Source organism: Petromyzon marinus, chromosome 41 (assembly GCF_048934315.1).
Source record: "Petromyzon marinus isolate PM22_M1 ecotype Great Lakes invasive population chromosome 41, UKy_Petmar_22M1.pri1.0, whole genome shotgun sequence".
In the NCBI taxonomy this organism is placed as follows: Eukaryota; Metazoa; Chordata; class Hyperoartia; order Petromyzontiformes; family Petromyzontidae; genus Petromyzon; species Petromyzon marinus.
The window spans coordinates 2,205,357-2,226,516 of NC_133707.1; the positions used below are offsets into that span (position 1 = coordinate 2,205,357).

The 21,160-nt window shown below is 46.9% G+C and overlaps 1 protein-coding gene across 2 annotated transcripts in view; it reads right to left on the reverse strand.

Moving 5' to 3' along the window:
• The window catches only part of LOC116951045 (substance-P receptor), a 102,133-nt gene that overhangs the window by 16,748 nt on the left and 64,225 nt on the right, over positions 1-21,160 (reverse strand). For both annotated transcript variants that reach the window (XM_076073221.1, XM_032969371.2), the window contains 2 exons: positions 17,177-17,327; positions 14,229-14,425 (listed from right to left, as the gene is read on the reverse strand). In XM_076073221.1, the coding sequence (XP_075929336.1) occupies positions 14,229-14,425; positions 17,177-17,327 (348 nt within the window). The remainder of the gene's footprint in view (positions 1-14,228; positions 14,426-17,176; positions 17,328-21,160) is intronic.

Here is a 21,160-nt window from a genome sequence, read left to right on the forward strand (position 1 = left end):
ATTGCTATTTTTGTAAATTTTAAGCTTATTTCATGTGTTATTTACTGTATGTACTTTAACATAATTCTCACTGAAAACTGAAACTGATTGATTATTGTCTCAGCCAACAGCGATTGCAGAAGTCTAGGCATAACCTAATGCACGGTAAACAAACATTCGGAAGTGGCTGATTTCTGTTGAAAATTTCTAGTATCCGTAAACAATATGTTCTATTAGTTTAATTATGGGTCGTGTGTTTGGGTAGATATGCCATGAAATGAAAGAATCATGGGAAGTGCAGAGCATATGTACTGCGATACGACACGGCTAGCGATAGGCAAAAAGGCAGCGTGACACAGTACTGAGAGAAACACGGAGGGGAGGCGCAGCTATTTCCGGCTATGGGATTTTACGTTGATTTTGGGGCAACATTTTTAAGTTTCCGACATACGGAAAATTTGGGTTACGAATCGTTCTCGGGAACTGTAACCCTTCCGTAACCCGGGGACTGCCTGTATAGCAAAATAATGTGGATCCACCTGTTCCATCTGAAATGGGTTCCCCCTCGCACGCCGGGTTTTCTCCGGGTGCTCTCGTTTCTTGCCACGTGTGAACACTCATTAATTGACCGATAACACCTGAACACACATAGAGGCCCGCATAGCTTGGGCAATTGTTTGGCGCCGGCTCATCGGTTGGCTCCCTTCCTGCTCCTCGTTCGTCTGAGTCACACACTCCCTCTCTACGGTACTGAGCGACTACTGCGCGTGCTACAAGTTACAATTATTCTAATTCCGTCACCATCTCAGCTCGGATGAAAACGTCAGTTGGTCAGAACACATCCGACACCGCGGCATTGCATGAGCATTTGTCCCTTATCAAGAAGAGTGGATGAATTATTTATTCTCTGTGAATGACAGAACTCATTATCGGTTGGCATGCTTTGCCCGAGTCAGAAGCCACTTCATGATCACACTAATATTGTCCGCGCCTCTAAAAGTGTTGCGATGCACATCCACAAGTTGTGGTCACTACCTCGCTCATTTTCCAAAACGTGCTAGCCCTGCGGCAAACCCAAGGTAGTTGAATTTGTCAACTCAAACCTTCGTGACAAGAATCCGTAACGTTGGTGAAATAAATGGGCAACCCGATCATCTCCGTGTGTGTGTGGTGTCGACAATTCTCAACTGGATAATAATAAAAAAACGTGACGTTCACGTTACTTTCACGGCCATACGGAGAATGTTTAATCATAGCCAACGCAGTTATAATTTCCACAGGCAACAGTGAAGTATGGCTGTGCACTGTTAATAGCAGTTCTTTAATTTGACACTCTGGATACTATGCAAGTGAAGTAATTGTGAAATTAGTCAAATCTTGCTTCGGGCCACAGGCACGCGTATTAAATCTACTGTCACCGCCATGAATCAGCAGGAGTCGATTAGGTTATTCCTCGACCATAAGTCAGTGCCACACATCGCACTCTCTCCGATGCCTTTGAGTCTGCGCTCACAAGGCCCGATTCCGAACCCCCAGGGGCTTGTAACAATATCTGGCTTTGGCTGCTGGTTGATCGGTCCCCTTGCAAGCGAGGCTTACGATCGAGGGGTGGCTGTCACCTGCCCTCGTTTTCCCAGCGTCGTCCCCTTTTCTTTTAAAGTAGCCGTCCTGGGAAATCTACATCTTCCCTAGTTTTGTTTTCAGTTGCGTAATGTTTCTCCCTCTCTCTCCCATGCGTGTAATGTCTTATCCTTTCTCTATCATGCGTGTAATGTCTCTCCCTCTCTCTCCCATGTGTGTAATGTCTCTCTCTCCCATGTGTGTAATGTCTCTCTCTCTCTCCCATGTGTGTAATGTCTCTCCCTCTCTCTCCCATGTGTGTAATGTCTCTCTCTCTCTCCCATGTGTGTAATGTCTCTCTCTCTCTCTCCCATGTGTGTAATGTCTCTCCCTCTCTCCCCCAGGTGTGTAATGTCTCTCCCATGTGTGTAATGTCTCTCCCTCTCTCTCTCCCATGTGTGTAATGTCTCTCCCTCTCTCTCTCTCCCATGTGTGTAATGTCTCTCTCTCTCTCTCCCATGTGTGTAATGTCTCTCTCTCTCTCTCTCCCATGTGTGTAATGTCTCTCCCTCTCTCTCTCCCATGTGTGTAATGTCTCTCCCTCTCTCTCTCTCCCATGTGTGTAATGTCTCTCTCTCTCTCTCCCATGTGTGTAATGTCTCTCCCTCTCTCTCTCCCATGTGTGTAATGTCTCTCTCTCCCATGTGTGTAATGTCTCTCCCTCTCTCTCTCCCATGTGTGTAATGTCTCTCTCTCTCTCTCTCTCCCATGTGTGTAATGTCTCTCCCTCTCTCTCTCCCATGTGTGTAATGTCTCTCCCTCTCTCTCTCTCCCATGTGTGTAATGTCTCTCTCTCCCATGTGTGTAATGTCTCTCTCTCTCTCTCCCATGTGTGTAATGTCTCTCCCTCTCTCTCTCTCCCATGTGTGTAATGTCTCTCTCTCTCTCCCATGTGTGTAATGTCTCTCCCTCTCTCTCTCTCCCATGTGTGTAATGTCTCTCTCTCCCATGTGTGTAATGTCTCTCCCTCTCTCTCCCATGTGTGTAATGTCTCTCCCTCTCTCTCTCCCATGCGTGTAATGTCTCTCCCTCTCTCTCCCATGTGTGGAATGTCTCTCCCTCTCTCTCTCCCATGTGTGTAATGTATCTCCCTCTCTCTCTCCCATGTGTGTAATGTCTCTCTCTCTCTCTCCCATGTGTGTAATGTCTCTCCCTCTCTCTCTCCCATGTGTGTAATGTCTCTCTCTCCCATGTGTGTAATGTCTCTCCCTCTCTCTCTCCCATGTGTGTAATGTCTCTCCCTCTCTCTCTCCCATGTGTGTAATGTCTCTCCCTCTCTCTCCCATGTGTGTAATGTCTCTCCCTCTCTCTCCCATGTGTGTAATGTCTGTCCCTCTCTCTCTCTCCCATGTGTGTAATGTCTCTCCCTCTCTCTCCCATGTGTGTAATGTCTCTCTCTCTCTCCCATGTGTGTAATGTCTCTCTCTCTCTCTCCCATGTGTGTAATGTCTCTCCCTCTCTCTCCCATGTGTGTAATGTCTCTCTCTCTCTCTCTCCCATGTGTGTAATGTCTCTCCCTCTCTCTCTCCCATGTGTGTAATGTCTCTCCCTCTCTCTCTCTCCCATGTGTGTAATGTCTCTCCCTCTCTCTCCCATGTGTGTAATGTCTCTCCCTCTCTCTCTCTCCCATGTGTGTAATGTCTCTCCCTCTCTCTCCCATGTGTGTAATGTCTCTCTCTCCCATGTGTGTAATGTCTCTCCCTCTCTCTCTCTCCCATGTGTGTAATGTCTCTCCCTCTCTCTCTCTCCCATGTGTGTAATGTCTCTCCCTCTCTCTCTCTCCCATGTGTGTAATGTCTCTCCCTCTCTCTCCCATGTGTGTAATGTCTCTCCCTCTCTCTCTCTCCCATGTGTGTAATGTCTCTCCCTCTCTCTCTCTCCCATGTGTGTAATGTCTCTCCCTCTCTCTCTCTCCCATGTGTGTAATGTCTCTCCCTCTCTCTCCCATGTGTGTAATGTCTCTCCCTCTCTCTCCCATGTGTAATGTCTCTCCCTCTCTCTCCCATGTGTGTAATGTCTCTCTCCCATGTGTGTAATGTCTCTCCCTCTCTCTCTCTCCCATGTGTGTAATGTCTCTCTCCCGTGTGTGTAATGTCTCTCTCTCTCTCCCATGCGTGTAATGTCTCTCCCATGTGTGTAATGTCTCTCCCTCTCTCTCTCTCCCATGTGTGTAATGTCTCTCCCTCCCATGTGTGTAATGTCTCTCTCTCCAATGCGTGTAATGTCTCTCCCTCTCTCTCCCATGTGTGTAATGTCTCTCCCTCTCTCTCTCTCCCATGTGTGTAATGTCTCTCCCTCTCTCTCCCATGTGTGTAATGTCTCTCCCTCTCTCTCCCATGTGTAATGTCTCTCCCTCTCTCTCCCATGTGTGTAATGTCTCTCCCTCTCTCTCTCTCCCATGTGTGTAATGTCTCTCCCTCTCTCTCTCTCCCATGTGTGTAATGTCTCTCTCTCCCATGTGTGTAATGTCTCTCTCTCTCCCTCCCATGTGTGTAATGTCTCTCCCTCTCTCTCCCATGTGTAATGTCTCTCCCTCTCTCTCCCATGTGTGTAATGTCTCTCCCTCTCTCTCTCTCCCATGTGTGTAATGTCTCTCCCTCTCTCTCTCTCCCATGTGTGTAATGTCTCTCTCTCCCATGTGTGTAATGTCTCTCTCTCTCCCTCCCATGTGTGTAATGTCTCTCCCTCTCTCTCCCATGTGTAATGTCTCTCCCTCTCTCTCCCATGTGTGTAATGTCTCTCCCTCTCTCTCTCTCCCATGTGTGTAATGTCTCTCCCTCTCTCTCTCTCCCATGTGTGTAATGTCTCTCCCTCTCTCTCCCATGTGTGTAATGTCTCTCTCTCTCTCTCCCATGTATGTAATGTCTCTCTCTCTCTCTCCCATGTGTGTAATGTCTCTCTCTCCCATGTGTGTAATGTCTCTCTCTCCAATGCGTGTAATGTCTCTCCCTCTCTCTCCCATGTGTGTAATGTCTCTCCCTCTCTCTCTCCCATGTGTGTAATGTCTCTCCCTCTCTCTCTCTCCCATGTGTGTAATGTCTCTCCCTCTCTCTCCCATGTGTGTAATGTCTCTCCCTCTCTCTCCCATGTGTAATGTCTCTCTCTCCCGTGTGTGTAATGTCTCTCCCTCTCTCTCCCATGTGTGTAATGTCTCTCCCTCTCTCTCTCTCCCGTGTGTGTAATGTCTCTCCCTCTCTCTCCCAGGTGTGTAATGTCTCTCCCTCTCTCTCTCTCCCATGTGTGTAATGTCTCTCCCTCTCTCTCCCAGGTGTGTAATGTCTCTCCCTCTCTCTCCCATGTGTGTAATGTCTCTCTCTCCCATGTGTGTAATGTCTCTCCCTCTCTCTCTCCAATGCGTGTAATGTCTCTCTCTCTCTCCCATGTGTGTAATGTCTCTCTCTCTCTCCCTCCCATGTGTGTAATGTCTCTCTCTCCAATGCGTGTAATGTCTCTCCCTCTCTCTCCCATGTGTGTAATGTCTCTCCCTCTCTCTCCCAGGTGTGTAATGTCTCTCCCTCTCTCTCTCCCATGTGTGTAATGTCTCTCCCTCTCTCTCTCCCATGTGTGTAATGTCTCTCCCTCTCTCTCCCATGTGTGTAATGTCTCTCCCTCTCTCTCCCATGTGTAATGGCTCTCTCTCCCGTGTGTGTAATGTCTCTCCCTCTCTCTCCCATGTGTGTAATGTCTCTCCCTCTCTCTCTCTCCCGTGTGTGTAATGTCTCTCCCTCTCTCTCCCAGGTGTGTAATGTCTCTCCCTCTCTCTCTCTCCCATGTGTGTAATGTCTCTCCCTCTCTCTCCCAGGTGTGTAATGTCTCTCCCTCTCTCTCCCATGTGTGTAATGTCTCTCCCTCTCTCTCTCTCCCATGTGTGTAATGTCTCTCTCTCTCTCTCTCCCATGTGTGTAATGTCTCTCCCTCTCTCTCCCATGTGTGTAATGTCTCTCCCTCTCTCTCCCATGTGTGTAATGTCTCTCCCTCTCTCTCCCATGTGTGTAATGTCTCTCTCTCTCTCTCCCATGTGTGTAATGTCTCTCCCTCTCTCTCCCATGTGTGTAATGTCTCTCCCTCTCTCTCTCCCATGTGTGTAATGTCTCTCCCTCTCTCTCTCTCCCATGTGTGTAATGTCTCTCCCTCTCTCTCCCATGTGTGTAATGTCTCTCTCTCCCATGTGTGTAATGTCTCTCCCTCTCTCTCCCATGTGTGTAATGTCTCTCCCTCTCTCTCCCATGTGTGTAATGTCTCTCCCTCTCTCTCTCCCATGTGTGTAATGTCTCTCTCTCCCATGTGTGTAATGTCTCTCCCTCTCTCTCTCCAATGCGTGTAATGTCTCTCCCTCTCTCTCCCATGTGTGTAATGTTTCTCCCTCTCTCTCTCTCCCATGTGTGTAATGTCTCTCTCTCCCGTGTGTGTAATGTCTCTCCCTCTCTCTCCCATGTGTGTAATGTCTCTCCCTCTCTCTCCCATGTGTGTAATGTCTCTCCCTCTCTCTCTCTCCCATGTGTGTAATGTCTCTCTCTCTCTCTCCCATGTGTGTAATGTCTCTCCCTCTCTCTCCCATGTGTGTAATGTCTCTCTCTCTCTCTCTCCCATGTGTGTAATGTCTCTCCCTCTCTCTCCCATGTGTGTAATGTCTCCCTCTCTCTCTCTCCCATGTGTGTAATGTCTCTCCCTCTCTCTCCCATGTGTGTAATGTCTCTCTCTCTCTCTCTCCCATGTGTGTAATGTCTCTCTCTCCCATGTGTGTAATGTCTCTCCCTCTCTCTCCCATGTGTGTAATGTCTCTCTCTCTCTCCCATGTGTGTAATGTCTCTCTCTCCCATGTGTGTAATGTCTCTCCCTCTCTCTCCCATGTGTGTAATGTCTCTCCCTCTCTCTCCCATGTGTGTAATGTCTCTCCCTCTCTCTCTCCCATGTGTGTAATGTCTCTCTCTCCCATGTGTGTAATGTCTCTCCCTCTCTCTCCCATGTGTGTAATGTCTCTCTCCCTCTCTCTCCCATGTGTGTAATGTCTCTCCCTCTCTCTCTCCCATGTGTGTAATGTCTCTCTCTCTCTCTCCCATGTGTGTAATGTCTCTCTCTCCCATGTGTGTAATGTCTCTCCCTCTCTCTCCCATGTGTGTAATGTCTCTCCCTCTCTCTCTCCCATGTGTGTAATGTCTCTCTCTCCCATGTGTGTAATGTCTCTCCCTCTCTCTCCCATGTGTGTAATGTCTCTCCCTCTCTCTCCCATGTGTGTAATGTCTCTCCCTCTCTCTCCCATGTGTGTAATGTCTCTCTCTCCCATGCGTGTAATGTCTCTCCCTCTCTCTCCCATGTGTGTAATGTCTCTCTCTCCCATGTGTGTAATGTCTCTCCCTCTCTCTCCCATGTGTGTAATGTCTCTCCCTCTCTCTCCCATGTGTGTAATGTCTCTCCCTCTCTCTCCCATGTGTGTAATGTCTCTCCCTCTCTCTCCCATGTGTGTAATGTCTCTCCCTCTCTCTCCCATGTGTGTAATGTCTCTCCCTCTCTCTCCCATGTGTGTAATGTCTCTCCCTCTCTCTCCCATGTGTGTAATGTCTCTCTCTCTCCCATGTGTGTAATGTCTCTCCCTCTCTCTCCCATGCGTGTAATGTCTCTCTCTCTCTCTCCCATGTGTGTAATGTCTCGGAGGCAAACGGTGATTGTGGCCTTCCTCCAATTTAGCCCTGTCCATGAAATTTACTCAAGAACTTTGCAGTAGATATTCCCAGTTGCATTCAATTGTCAAAATGCCTTATGTAACCTAACGAGTTGCGTAATACTGTAATAATGCACCATCATGGGACTCCCCTTGCCAGTATGGAAATATAAGAGTAGGTTTTACCCTTTCGGGCAATAAAACCTATTCTTATATTCTGATAAGGGCAAGGGAGGTCCCATGCTGTAGCTGCTCACCCCGAGCTCTCAATGTCCTGATAGTGGCATTGTCTTTGTGCTATTCGCCTTTTGGTGTCCTCTGGTCTAACACCGTTTGAGACTATAGGCTCTAAAGAAAGCTGTCTCTGGTGTGGACCAATGAGTTTCTAAGACAATGCAAAAACTACCAGAGCGTGTTTGTTTGCATGTTCACCACAAGTACTGTGTGTGGTTAATGCAGATAGGATTCTTTGCAAAAGGTTTCTGTTTGGTGTTTTAACATCTTAACACAAACTGTTTTATTGCCAGAAAGGGTAAAACCTATTCTTAAAAAATGCACCACTCAAGACGGCGTGTTTGCACATAGTCCCCTTACATCACTGTGAGATATTCTTCATGCCACGATATCTCAGGGGGTTTCATTTTTTTTTGCATTTCAACGTTCGGCAAGCGAACGTGCAGGCATCTGTCTCTCTTCCACCGCGGGATCGCCGATCGTGGTGAGAGGCGTGCAAGCGATGAGCCGCATTGCTGCAGATTCAAACCGGGCTCTCCTCTGTGCCGCGCAAAAACCTGGCACCACGAATCATCCAGGTCCGTCGCATGGGGAGAAGGAAGTGCCCGTGCCCAAGTAGCGCATCGTGATGACGGGAGTTGCCACGCAGGGGGAAGCTAAATCCTGCCATTACCGTACGACAGTCGGAGGGAACGACTGCAATTGACACACCCCTTGTGCTGTTGCTGTCGCGTCGTTCTGTATCACCAAGAGAGAAAGGTTTCGCGCGATAGATTATAACAGTACACGACAGTGCAAATAACTTGAAGATAATAATAATAATCCAGATTAACACCATACCCTTAACATAATAAAATGACGACGACCACGCCGACGATAGTAACTTTCTGTCTTTGTTTAAACCGCCGCTGGATGAAGGCGTCCCCAGATGTCGTGTCAGGACATGGGAGGAATTGTTTGACCATACTTCACCACGCTGGTCACTGCGGAATGGCGCAGGGCTGGCCCAGCATCGCTGAAGATATGACTCGCCACCGACGTTAACCGTGGCCAGGAATAAAACTCTCGGCAACGGGCTCATCGCACCATGCGGCCAACCCACTGTTTCTGCTGCTCCCCAACTGTTTACATATGCTGTGCATTAATGTATCAAGCAACTCCTTTCAAAGAATGAAAATGCGGCGTCTCATCCTCTAATCTATAATGTAGCGTATAAAATATTGATTGGTGTGGATAAAAAAAGATTGATTGATAATGGTATCTTCAGTTCCTCAGGGGTCTGCAGGCTCTGCTTAAGAGCCCTCCGCCTCGGAGTCCATTGGTGCATGGAACTGATACAACCACATAATCAGCTGTCTGAGAATGAGAGCGTCAAAGGCAGGGAGGATTTTCCCCTCAAAGCATAAACAAGCGCAGAGTGTTCCTATTTGTAATGCCTTCTGTCGAAAGGAAACCGGATTAAAAGCAAATGGCCTGCGCGAGTACACATTGGGAAGGATGCGCATTGAAACCCCCGAGATCACCGCGCGCTGTGTCGAACAGCAACGCGTCACATCTAACGAGGTGAGCGGCGTTAAAATGTCGCGCGAAATTAGCGATGGAAGGTTTTTTGTCAACTAAGCATTTATCTATATCTTTTTTTTTAGACGATGGCAACGTGTTGCCCAATCGCAGACCAAAGCAGTGGACTAAATATTTGACTCTCCTAATATGATTACATGATTAGACTAAGAAAACGACATTATTCTTCCCACGGTTGATATTAATTCAGAGCAACAATTATTATTTCACAGAGGTCCCACAGTCGGGGGCCACAGTGACGAGATGTTAACTACCTCGCGTTGTATACAGGAGGTCGTGGGTTCGATCCCGACCATGACACCTGTTGTATATTTGCAGTTTGCGTGCTATTCCCTTCCGATGGTCGCAGGGATTTTTCTCCGGGTCCTCCGGCTATTCCCTCCACATGATAGAAACATGCCTTGGGAGTATTTGGCTGCTCTCAATGTCCACATGATGATGAGCCACTTCCTCGAGCTGTCATTTGTGGCCAGGTCACTTCTGCAAAAGAGGTCAGTAGGTCTTACCTGGTAAAATAAATAAAACATGTTTTTATTTTAGTTAATAGCATCAGGAGTAGTGGAGTGTATCACCGCTGTGAGCATGCCTCCTCTCTATTTGTGAATTGGGTAATTGTGGTCGTTGTATGTTTCTCGGGTCCGTCTTGGGCGACCACAGTCACGCACCTGACCGGAGAGTGTTTCAATATTTCCGTTTGTGTGTCATCAAGCAAACGCATCTGCCGCTGACGTGGTTCGTGCAGCGGATGCGATCTGACGGCCGTGGCCCCCCGCCAGCATCGCGGGAGATCGAAGCCAAGGAACAGGGACAACGAAACCCGCGGTGCTAAGCGTCGACTCGAGCTCCACAGGTCGCCTGCACGTAGACGCAGGCGACGACTCAACACGCAGACGATGTCAACACTGGGGCAAAAGGCAATTTGCGTAATACAATTTGAATAACGTATTAATTACTTGGCCCGTGGCAAAAAAAAAAACAAACAGCACGGCGTTTCCCTTCTCAATGTGAACTCCCCCCGTGGTTTCACACGACGAACGAGCTATTTTCCAGGAAGCGCGAACAGTGGCGTCCACTAAACTGTGAAACAAAATCGGTGTTTTTTTACTTCACCAGTTAAGGCCCGTTGAGCTACAGAGGTATTTTTTCGGAAGCGGCCTGCCTGTCACAAATGAGAGCTCAGTGAAGTGCCTTATGTGGATATTGTTTCTTCATAGCAGCCAAATACCCTAAACGCATGTTGATTCTTAATGTGGGAGGAAAAACCGGAGGGAAATTCACGCGACCTCGGGCAGAACATGCAAAGTCCAAACACACATGCGTCAGGTCGGGATCGAACCCACGACCTCCTGTATACCAGGCGAGGTAGTTAACATCGGCGTGCTCTACTAACGTCAGCTCACGTCCGTGAGTGTTCGCGGACGTGAGCCACATGACAGCCGCACGCTGGCATTGCGTGACTACACTGGGAAGTGCTCCAATGCGCGGTGTTAACCGAGCAGTTGTTCCACAATGTTATTCAGGGAAAAGGTATGAGCAAGGCATCGGCAAAATCCGCTCCGGAGCCGCGTGCGGCAAGTTTAAGGGCTGCTTCGTGACGTTACTCACATGCGTTGTGGCTCTTGAAATATTTTTTTTTTACCGAAAAATATTTCGAACAAAAAAATGTCTCTTCTTCTTATTTTGGTCGCCGAACTCCTGGCACAGTAACAACCCGATTGAGGTCTCCCGCCCCTTTGGCGTCGTTTCATAAATACACCGCCCCTTCATTATTAACACCGTCACCCGATTTGAGTCATCTCAACCCACACTCGCGTCGCTGACAGCATCGTCCGTCCATGCTCGTTATCCGTCACCTCTCGGCCGTCGCCTCCACCACCTACCCTGTGAATCGCTTTGATTGACGTCGTTTCGAGATCCGTCGTCGCGTGCCTGTCAACCCCTTATCAGTGCCCTACCTTGTTACAGACCAATTCAGACCTTATTGATCACCCTGTGCTCTTAGAAATCGCAACGTTCATCCTACAAAGTCAATTCACAGGGGAGAAACACAAACAAATAGACAAAAAAATTGCCCATATTGAAACGGCTGTATGCCGTATGGACCTGCAAACGGAATTTCCCTGTACAAGAATATGGGCAAAGCGTATGGGTTGGCAGGTATAACGTCGCATCTTTCAGAAACGCACAGCCCCTGCAAGGACGTCATCACGCCACTGCTTGGCGGAAGGAAGGAAAAGGGGCTTCAACTAGACCAGGGGTTGGCAACCCAAAACAAAAAGAAGAGCCATTTTCTCTTCGAATCCGGTAAAAACTAAATTGGAGAGCCGTGGTGTATGTGAATACGAGACGGCACTTAATGACTAACATCAAAGCACAATTTTTGTAAGCACCATTTTAAGAACGGCACATGCACACAGTGATTTGTAATGGCTGCATCACAATGATTTGTAATTGCCAGCATTGCAGTGATTTGTTACGCGGCATTACAAAGCATTGTCGGTCTTTTAGACGTTCACCATTTATTGAAAATAATTCGGACGTTCTTTTTTTTACTTTGCAATTACCGTGTCGGGAGCTGCGAAGCAGTCCTCGAAGAGCTCGCACGCGGCTCCAGATCCGCAGGATTGCCGACAACGGAACTAGAGGGATCTCATGAAGGGGCCCTCGAGGGAGAGGGCATTTGGCCGTTCTCTACCATGCCGGCCACAGGCATCTCGGACGAGGCGGGGGAGTTTCCAGGCTTTAGGCCACCAAACGCAGGCCTACCGTTCGATCGGTAGCCGCTGCACTGTGGCGCACCCATTTATATCGCTGGGCGGACAGAGAGCAACCGGGGGAGGCATTGAAGAAACTTGCCCCACTGTTGCAACTGTGACCTCTGGCTTGCAGGCCCGGTGTGCTAGCCACCGCGACATGGGTCATTCGGGTGCAAAGCGAGTTGATCACGAGCAGTAAAATTCCATGGACGCTCCGAGAAGACGTTTGTTTGCATGTGAGTGAGAAAGAAAGCTTATTTAAACTATAAAGTATTTTTTACTTTACCAGATACGGCCCACTGAGCTATGTAGCTCTATTTCATAAGCGACCTGGCCACAAACGATAGCTCAACGAAGTGGCTTATCACGTGGAGACATATGTAGCAGCCAAATACGCTGAACGCACATTGAGTCTAACTGTGTAGCTAAAAACCAGAGGACCCAGAGAAAAATCCACACGATCACGAGGGGAACATGCAAACTCCAAATATACAGCAGGCGTCAGGGTAGTGAACGAACCCACGACCTCCTGCGGACCGGGCGAGGCAGTTAACATTGCCCCACCGTGACGCTCGGGACTTCCGCTCAGTAACCGCATCGTTCATGGTAACGGCAATTACGCACGAACCTTCGAGCACTTGAATTCTCTCAAATTACTCAATATGCGCCAGCAAATTGCTGGCAAATATAATCACCCCCAACCGACAAGAAAAATCGTTTTCATCAGTGGGCGAGAAATGAGTTGCGTTTCACAACGGGTATGAGTGTGGCGGTTTGTAATTGCAAGCGATTTGGGTTTTTGAAATCCTGGGCAAAAGTGTTATTATTATCATTGTGTTGTGTATCGGGGAAATCAAATCTGCCAGACTAATACCGGGCTGTTTATTGCGAATGCAGCAGTTGGTGTTGACCTAAGAGTTACCAAGGGACTCTTTCTCGTACATAATGAAACAAAAAAAATACAGAGACTCTTAATCGCCTTCGGTATTGAAATTCAACGTTGGGGAGTGACCCCTGGATTTAACGCTGCACTGTGGAAGCTATTTCCCACCCACCTCCTCTCATCGCTGTTGACATTGAACGTGAAGATAGCAGTTGGTCCAAACAGCTGGCCTCTTTAGCATCATCATCACCCCCTTAAATTTTGATTTAAAGCTTTCGTGACTGCTGGGATTCATATTCTTGGTTCTTTCGGTAAAGTCACGTAGAAGGGAAACAATAAAATAATAAAAATATAAAACCATAATTTTTTTATCCTTTTAGAATTTTTTGTTATATTTTTTTATTATTTTATTGTTTCCCTTCTAAGTGACTTTACCGAAAGAACCAAGAATATACATCACCCCTTTGTTGTGTCGGGGGTTTGTTACAAGTCTTGAGTTTTGGTTTGGGGGTTGACACAACCTATCATACTTCTTGGGACCATAAAATGGGTACTACTTTGTGAGTAAACTTAACGGCGCTTGTGAAATGTATTCTCCAGTACCTGCCATAGGAATGTGGAGTTTACACAACTGGTACAGGGCTGTGATCAAGAATTGATCACTACCTCCATACCTTGTTTGAGCAGGACATCATTTAGATTTTTGTTCTTCCCATTCACAGATTTTAAATAATTGCTGATCACCCCGGCCTCTGTAGAACACGTCCAATTAGCACCTGCGCACGGGGCGAAATAAGCTCTACATACATGCATACAACACAGCATCGTCACTACGACAACAATGACAACTAACACTGAAAGAAATAACTTGCCTTGTACGGTATTGCACGTCACCGTTTTTTACCCACCTTGTTTCCATTTACGACCAAAAAAAGCCACGACAACTGTGACTTGGAATACGAATACGCTGACGCGATGATGATGATGACGACGATGACGACGAGTGATGACGCAATGAGAGAGGCAAACACGCACATCGATGAGGATGAATGGCAGCAGCAGCACTGCATATTTGACTCGGCCGTAATGAAGTCAAGCGAGGTGATGGAAAGTCACAACATTTACAATCTGAGTAAAATGTTGTGGCTTTGCTCTCCCACACACACCGGTGTGTGCTGTACTAGTTACGAATTGGCCACGTTCTGTTTACGTGACAAACCTTACTAGTTGGCTGTGTCGGGTGGTGGCGGGTTTAACCACACATTTATATATCACCAGGGAAACGTCGTATTTGAATTGTAAATGCCGTGGGTTTTGCTCTCCAACACACCGGTGTGTGCTGAAGCATCGACCAATTGGCGGAGTTTTGTTCACACGACAAACCTGACCAATTGGCTGCGTCGGGCATTGGCGGCGGGTTTTAATGACACACATTTTATATTCACACGATCCAACCCACAAAAACACACACTTCGTCATGGCATCGAGATAGAGAGAGAGGGGGGGGGTACCTCACCTGTTGTTGAGGCAGCAGTAGATGATGGGGTTGTACATGGAGCAGCTCATTGCGAGCCAGAACACGGCCAGGTACACCTGCTGAATGTACTTCCACTGGAAGAGTTCACTGTCGATCTCGTAGACCAGAAAGTAGACGTGGTAAGGCAGCCAGCAGATGGCGAACGTGCATACGACCACGATCATCATCTTAACCACCTGCCAAAAAATCAGGGCGGTTGCCGCAAGCGCAGCACACGCAGCCATGAATTGTTACGTAAACATATACACACCTATAATTGGGAGTGATTTTTTTTCTGCTCAAATGATAGCAATGATGGAAGTTCTGTAGTCACATAGCGAGGGGCAGTCCACGCATAGGGCATCTGCTGTTGATTTCCCCCACAAATTGGTACTTAATTTTATAGATGCCAGATGCGTGTTTACACCCCCAAACACTCTATCGCTGTACCAACCTTGACAGTTCAATATCAATTTGGATAATTATAAGTTGAAAGCAAATATAGGCAGAACACCATTCTCTATCTCCACATATAAGTACAATTATATTTCAGTCCATCGATCAGCCTATAACATTGGTCTTGAAAGCCAAGAGGCTGATGGACTAAACAATATTTTGTATGTTTATACGTGGAAGACAATAAGGACGTTCTACTTACATCACATTACCTGCATTATCGTGGCATTTCGCATGCACAATGTCCCAAACAGCATCAGCCAAATACAGAATGCATCATGTTCATTGTAAGTTTCGTCGTCATCATCATCATCATCAGCTTTGATCTAACCACCACTGGATGAAGATCTCTCAAGGACATTGTCATCTCTCGCGACCTTTACGATATAATCCATTTTTTTCTCCTACGCACGAGCTTCATCCATTGCTCCACATTCAGAGTTAATATCATGTCGAGAATGTCCCCCCCCCCCGTTTTACTTCCGCTCCATTGTAAGTCTCGACTCACTGGCCAACATCCCTTCTAGCAACGTGTTCTGCCCAGACCCAATTAATCTTTCCTAACTTTCAAATCGATGTCTGCGATGTCTCAAACTTGCGTTTGTTCTGACCCTAATTGACATCAACAGACAGCAAGAGGGCCATTTGTTCTCCGTACACTATTCATGTTCTTCGATTTTTAGTTTTTTTGTCAAGTGTCCGCATTTTTTATCCATGTCATAGCAGTGAATATGCACCGATTGAAAACTTTATTTTTAAATCACATCTTGAGATATATATATAGCTTGGGTCATCTGTGAAAAGGAAGGTTAAACGGCCGTGTAATTCTTTGGGTAAGGCATGCGCAGCAATTGCTTCACTTGTTGTTCTTATCGTGTAATGCATTTTCTAAAAAGTCATTTCCACATCATACAGCATGATAGGAGGTAGGAGATACGTAATTTAGATTTACACACTCCATGAATATATGATTTTCTAATATTGCTCTGTTGCGTTTTGCCTACATGTTTTCACGTCTGCATTATTGAATCAAACACCAGGCTGTAAACAAGCGGGTAAGAGTTCATCGAGGTCTGCACTTTGAACCTGGCGACCCGAGTTCGCTTCCCGACCCGAACGTGCATCGGAGAGAGCTGTGCGGCGCCACCGTGAAATCCTGGCGATACTCCCACTCTCTCGCTCTTCTATTCAACCGGGCTCCACGGTGACAGCTCAACGGTGGCTGCTGTCGTAGAGAACAGCTGGAGGAGAGGTCGGGTACTCATGGGGGCGTTTGCATCACGGAGGCCGCGGATTAATGTGCGGAGCAATGTGCGTAAACGAGACGGGGGGGGGGGGGGAGATGGGTCTGATGTTGACTTTGCTCGAGCCATTGCTGTGCGTACGTTTGTATGTTGAACTGTTCTGCTTCAGTGGTGTTCTGCTTCAGTGGCAGAACAAAAACACGGACTCTTTGCCGTCTGGAACGCTCTTCCTGCTGATATTAGGAAGCTACCAGAGGTATGCACTTTAACATCTAAATTGAACACTCATTTATTTATGTGTGGTGTGCAAAAAGTTCAACGTACATACATAATGTGAAGACTGTATATATGGAGTTTGCATGTTCTCCCCGCGATTGCGTGGATTTTTCTCAGGGTCCTCCGGTTTTTCGCTCAACATTTAGAGTCAACACACGTTTCGAGTATTTGGCTGCTGTAAATTTCCACATGATGACAAGTCACTTGATTGAGCTATCACTTGATTGAGCCGGGTCGCTTCGGAAAAGAGCTATATAGCTCTGTGGGCCTTACCTGGTCAAATACAACACGTTCCTGCGGAGGGGGCTGGTAGGAAATTTTGAAGTAATTATGAAGTAATTATGTACGGATATTTTTAAACCAAACTTGTTAGGGTCGTGTGCATAAGAAAGCAAAATGAAAAGTGAGCAGAATTATAAAACGACGCCAGAAAGTGCAGTGTAAAAGAGGTCGCACCAGAATGTGCGGTGTATCATCCCCTGCCTCCTGTGAATTAATCCCGGTTGGGCTTCCATTCCATATAAGGGCACCACGGGGTGACCAGCCCCTCCCCACCCAGCCCCACCCCTCCCACCCCCCACCCAGCCCCACCCAGCCCCTCCCCACCCTCCCCTCCCCTCCCCACCCAGCCCCTCCCCACCCAGCCCCTCCCCACTCTCTCCTCCCCTCTCCACCCAGCCCCACCCCTCCGACGTGGACAGACATACACAATTAATCCCCTGCCTCCTGTGAATTAATCCCAGTTGGGCTTCCAGTCCACTACGTTTCCTACCAGTAAAAGAGTTTAAACTAGTTAGTTAGTTTACACGCAGAGGTGCGCGGTGGTGGGGGGTGGAGGAGAACCGTAAAGCGGGATAGCCAGTGAGAATTAGCGGCGCAAGCAACGAATTGCCCAAGCTCTGGGGTCCTATATCGGGATGGTTGTTCCACTCGTCCGCGCCCCCCCCCCCCACCTCGCCCCAACTCCATCACCTTGCGCTTGGCCCGCAGCTGCTCGTGGTACTTGTCCCCCGTGTCTCCGGGGATCTCGCTGCCCCACAGGGTGACGCCCACGATCGTGTACGCCACCGCCATGGCCACGAGCGGCAGCAGGTACACCAACACGACCACCACGATCTGATTCCTGGGGGGTGGGAGGGGCGCAGCGCCAACATCGCCACCGACAAATGCACAGCAGCAGCAACAATAATGAGGCATGTATTCCTCACGATGGTATTTAACGCGAAACAATCACTGGTGTCTTTGATTTAAAGCTTTCGTTACTGCAGGGATTCATATGTTTGGTTCTTTCGGTAAAGTCACGTAGAAGGGAAACAATGAAATAATAAAAATGTAAAACAATAAAATTCTCACGACGTTTCGACTGCAACACAAGCAATCATCATCAGGTGTGAAAACCACACATAAGATTCACACGTTCAACATACACACATCAAATACACACGTTCAACATACACACATAAAATACACACGTTCAACATACACACATAAAATACACACGTTCAACATACACACATAAAATACACACGTTCAACATACACACATCAAATATACACGTTCAACATACACACATAAAATACACACGTTCAACATACACACATTAAATACACACGTTCAGCATACACACATAAAATACACACGTTCAACATACACACATAAAATACACACGTTCAACATACACATAAAATACACACGTTCAACATACACACATAAAATACACACGTTCAGCATACACATAAAATACACACGTTCAACATACACACAAAATACACACGTTCAACATACACATAAAATACACACGTTCAACATATACACATAAAATACACACGTTCAACATACACATAAAATACACACGTTCAACATATACACATAAAATACACACGTTCAACATACACACATAAAATACACACGTTCAGCATACACATAAAATACACACGTTCAACATACACATAAAATACACACGTTCAACATACACACAAAATACACACGTTCAACATACACATAAAATACACACGTTCAACATACACACATCAAATACCAAGTCACAGCTGGCTGAAAACGACGCCCAGCCCCGACATATTTGTACTACATTATGGTCAACAGCGATGGTAAGCGCCCACTTGGACCCCCGATCCTACTCATCGATATATATTGAATAATATTAATGTTTAATAATATGCTTTGAACTTGTAATGCGCCGCGCGGTATTCGCTCACTCTCGTAGTGAGAGAATGACTCGGAGGCGCTATGAACCGCAGATAAGTGAGGAAAGCAGTCTCCCCCGTGAGCCGGCGCAAACAATTGCCCAACCTCCGTGGTCCTCTACGTATGAAGGTGTTATTGGTTTATTCATGTGTGTTCACATGTAGGAAGAAAGCGGGGTGCACGGAGAAACCCAACGCATGCGAGGGGGAAACGCGCTATCCCATACAAATAAAACAGGGGGAGTCCACATTTTTTCTGCACTGCTTTCTCCTGGCAAGCCAGGGTATGACACCTCCTCGAGGCCCACGGGAAGGGAGGTTCACAACATCTATGCGAGCCACCAACCCTCACCGCTCCACAGTGCTGGATTACAGGCCATCACCGCCTGGCTATTGTGCTTCAAGTTTGTGCCCCAGCTGCCAAATTCATGCTGCCGCTCAAAACAGCCTGTTGGAGGCCGGGCTGGTCACTCGATATAAGCAGAGAATCTGGGCACACGTAGAAGTATTGTCGCCGTGAGATGTGATAAATTCAAATGTTAAGAATCTATAGCAAGTTATGGTGGCCAGAGAATATTATAATAGCAGGTTGAGTTAACAGCCTTGTTTTAAGGTCATTTTCTCTATTTATTATTAACGAGATGCAATATCCTTTGTAAGGGAGACCTCCGTGATTATAATAGGTGCGACTATGATGTGTGCTTCTCTTTTGAGTTATGACATTCATACAAATGTGCCACCTCTAGGGAAAGGAAATAACAGGGCTTTCAAAATACTATTCCCAGCAAATGCCCTATTTACAAAGCATCTATAGTGCTTGTGTGCCATGGTGGCAATGTGTTAACTACCTCGCCTGGCATACAGGGGGTTGTGGGTTACATCCTGACCCTGACGCCAGTATATGTGGGGTTTTTGTTTGTTTTCCCCATGATTGTGTGGATTTTTTTTCCGTGTCTTCCGGTTCTTCCCTCCACATTTAGAAACATGCGTCTGGAGTATTTGGCTGTTGTACATTTCCTCGTGATAAGCCACTTCGTTGAGCTATAATTCGTGGCCAGGTCTCTTCTGAAAAAGAGTTATAGCTCAGTGGGCGTTACCTGGTTAACAAAAAAATAATTAAATCGGGAAAAAAATATTTTTAAAAATAGGTACAACAGGCACCGGTCACCAACCAATACATCAACTTAACATAATTGTTTTGGAATGCCATTTACACGGTCTCATGATCTCCTGCATGCTAACGTGGTGTCATGATCGGTACACTGGATTTTTGAATCCAGAGGTCACTGGCTCAATATCCCGGCTGCCTCTGTCCACTCAGCAGCACAAATGTGTTCCCCACGCTTAGTCAATCGGCAGGTCTCACGTGATGTTGGGGTAAAGTGTCGGCGCTCCCACTTCTTCGTCGGCATCTAGTTACCGTTGAAGAGTAGGCCAAATATAATCTCTGTTGGAGTCCCTTCTATTTTCAGTGGTGTGGGCAAGAGGTGTAAGGGCTGCAATTGGCTCTCGTAAATCTTGGACTGAAAAGTTTGATCTCACAATGCAAAGAGCTAAGTAGGTAACGACTTCTCTATCCTCATACCATAAAACAAAATTCAATCCACACGCGAGACTTTGAACGTGCATCCTTCCAATTCAATTGGTGCAATAATTTAATTTTGGGGTGGCACAAAGGTGAACGCAATTCGCCATCAACTTCGTGCCACACGTTTGATTGCTGACCACGAGTTAACACCAGCGACGAGTGATATCTGAAACCAGTCCACAATCAGTCCCCCTTCACCATCCCCGGGCGAACCAGGTTGGAGAAGTATGGTCAAACCCCCGCCCCCGCAATATGAATGACAAGGCATGGGGGATATCTTCATCCAACAAAGATGGACAAAGGGATGCAATTCTTTTTGTTTATGATCAATATCATGTATATCTGCCATTTAGAGGCATTAAATATCATCAAGGCTGTGTTATTTCCTGTGGGGTGTAGTGAAACGATCACGGGAAATTGCTGTCTAGAATTGTGCAGCAATTTCATACATGTTTGGCAAGTGGTTATTGCATCTTCCTGAGCTACCCCACAATTTCGAGGTCAATTTGTGCTCTTAAAATGTCCTTTAATTTAAACTCGAAGGAAATTAACGCCGTAAAGGGGGGGGGGGGTGGGGGGGAAGCGAGAATTTAACTGGTGGCATCAACACACAGCAGTGTGCGGCCCGCCTTGCCAAATCAGCGATGCTGCCATCGCTAGACCTAGCGACCTTTTGGGTTTCCCAAGAAACAACATTTTGTGAAAGTGGACAAATCCGGCCACTGTCTGGGATGAGGACAAGGAGCGATTTCAGGTCTGCATTAAGGGTCCTTTATAAGTTCGCTCTTTGTGACACTTGGTAAAGTGTCTAGTTACACGATGTCAGGTTTGTATTTAGGATCCTGCATCAATCAGTTCATGCTGTGTAGCACCGCGTAAAATGTCTAGCGGAATGTTTGAAGGTCTATCTAGAGCGTTTGGTGGCTCTCCGCTCTAAGGAGTTGGAAACTATGTCGTGTGTGCCTTGTGGTTCCTAGTCATTTGTTTTTCGATTTAAAGCTTTCGTGACTGCAGGGATTCATCTTCTTGGTTCTTACGGTAAAGTCACGTAGAATGGAAATTAAATAATAAAAATAAAACAATAAAATAAAATTCTCACGACGTTTCGGCTACTTGTGCTGTGGCCGAAACGTCGTGAGAATTTTATTTTATTATGTTTTATTT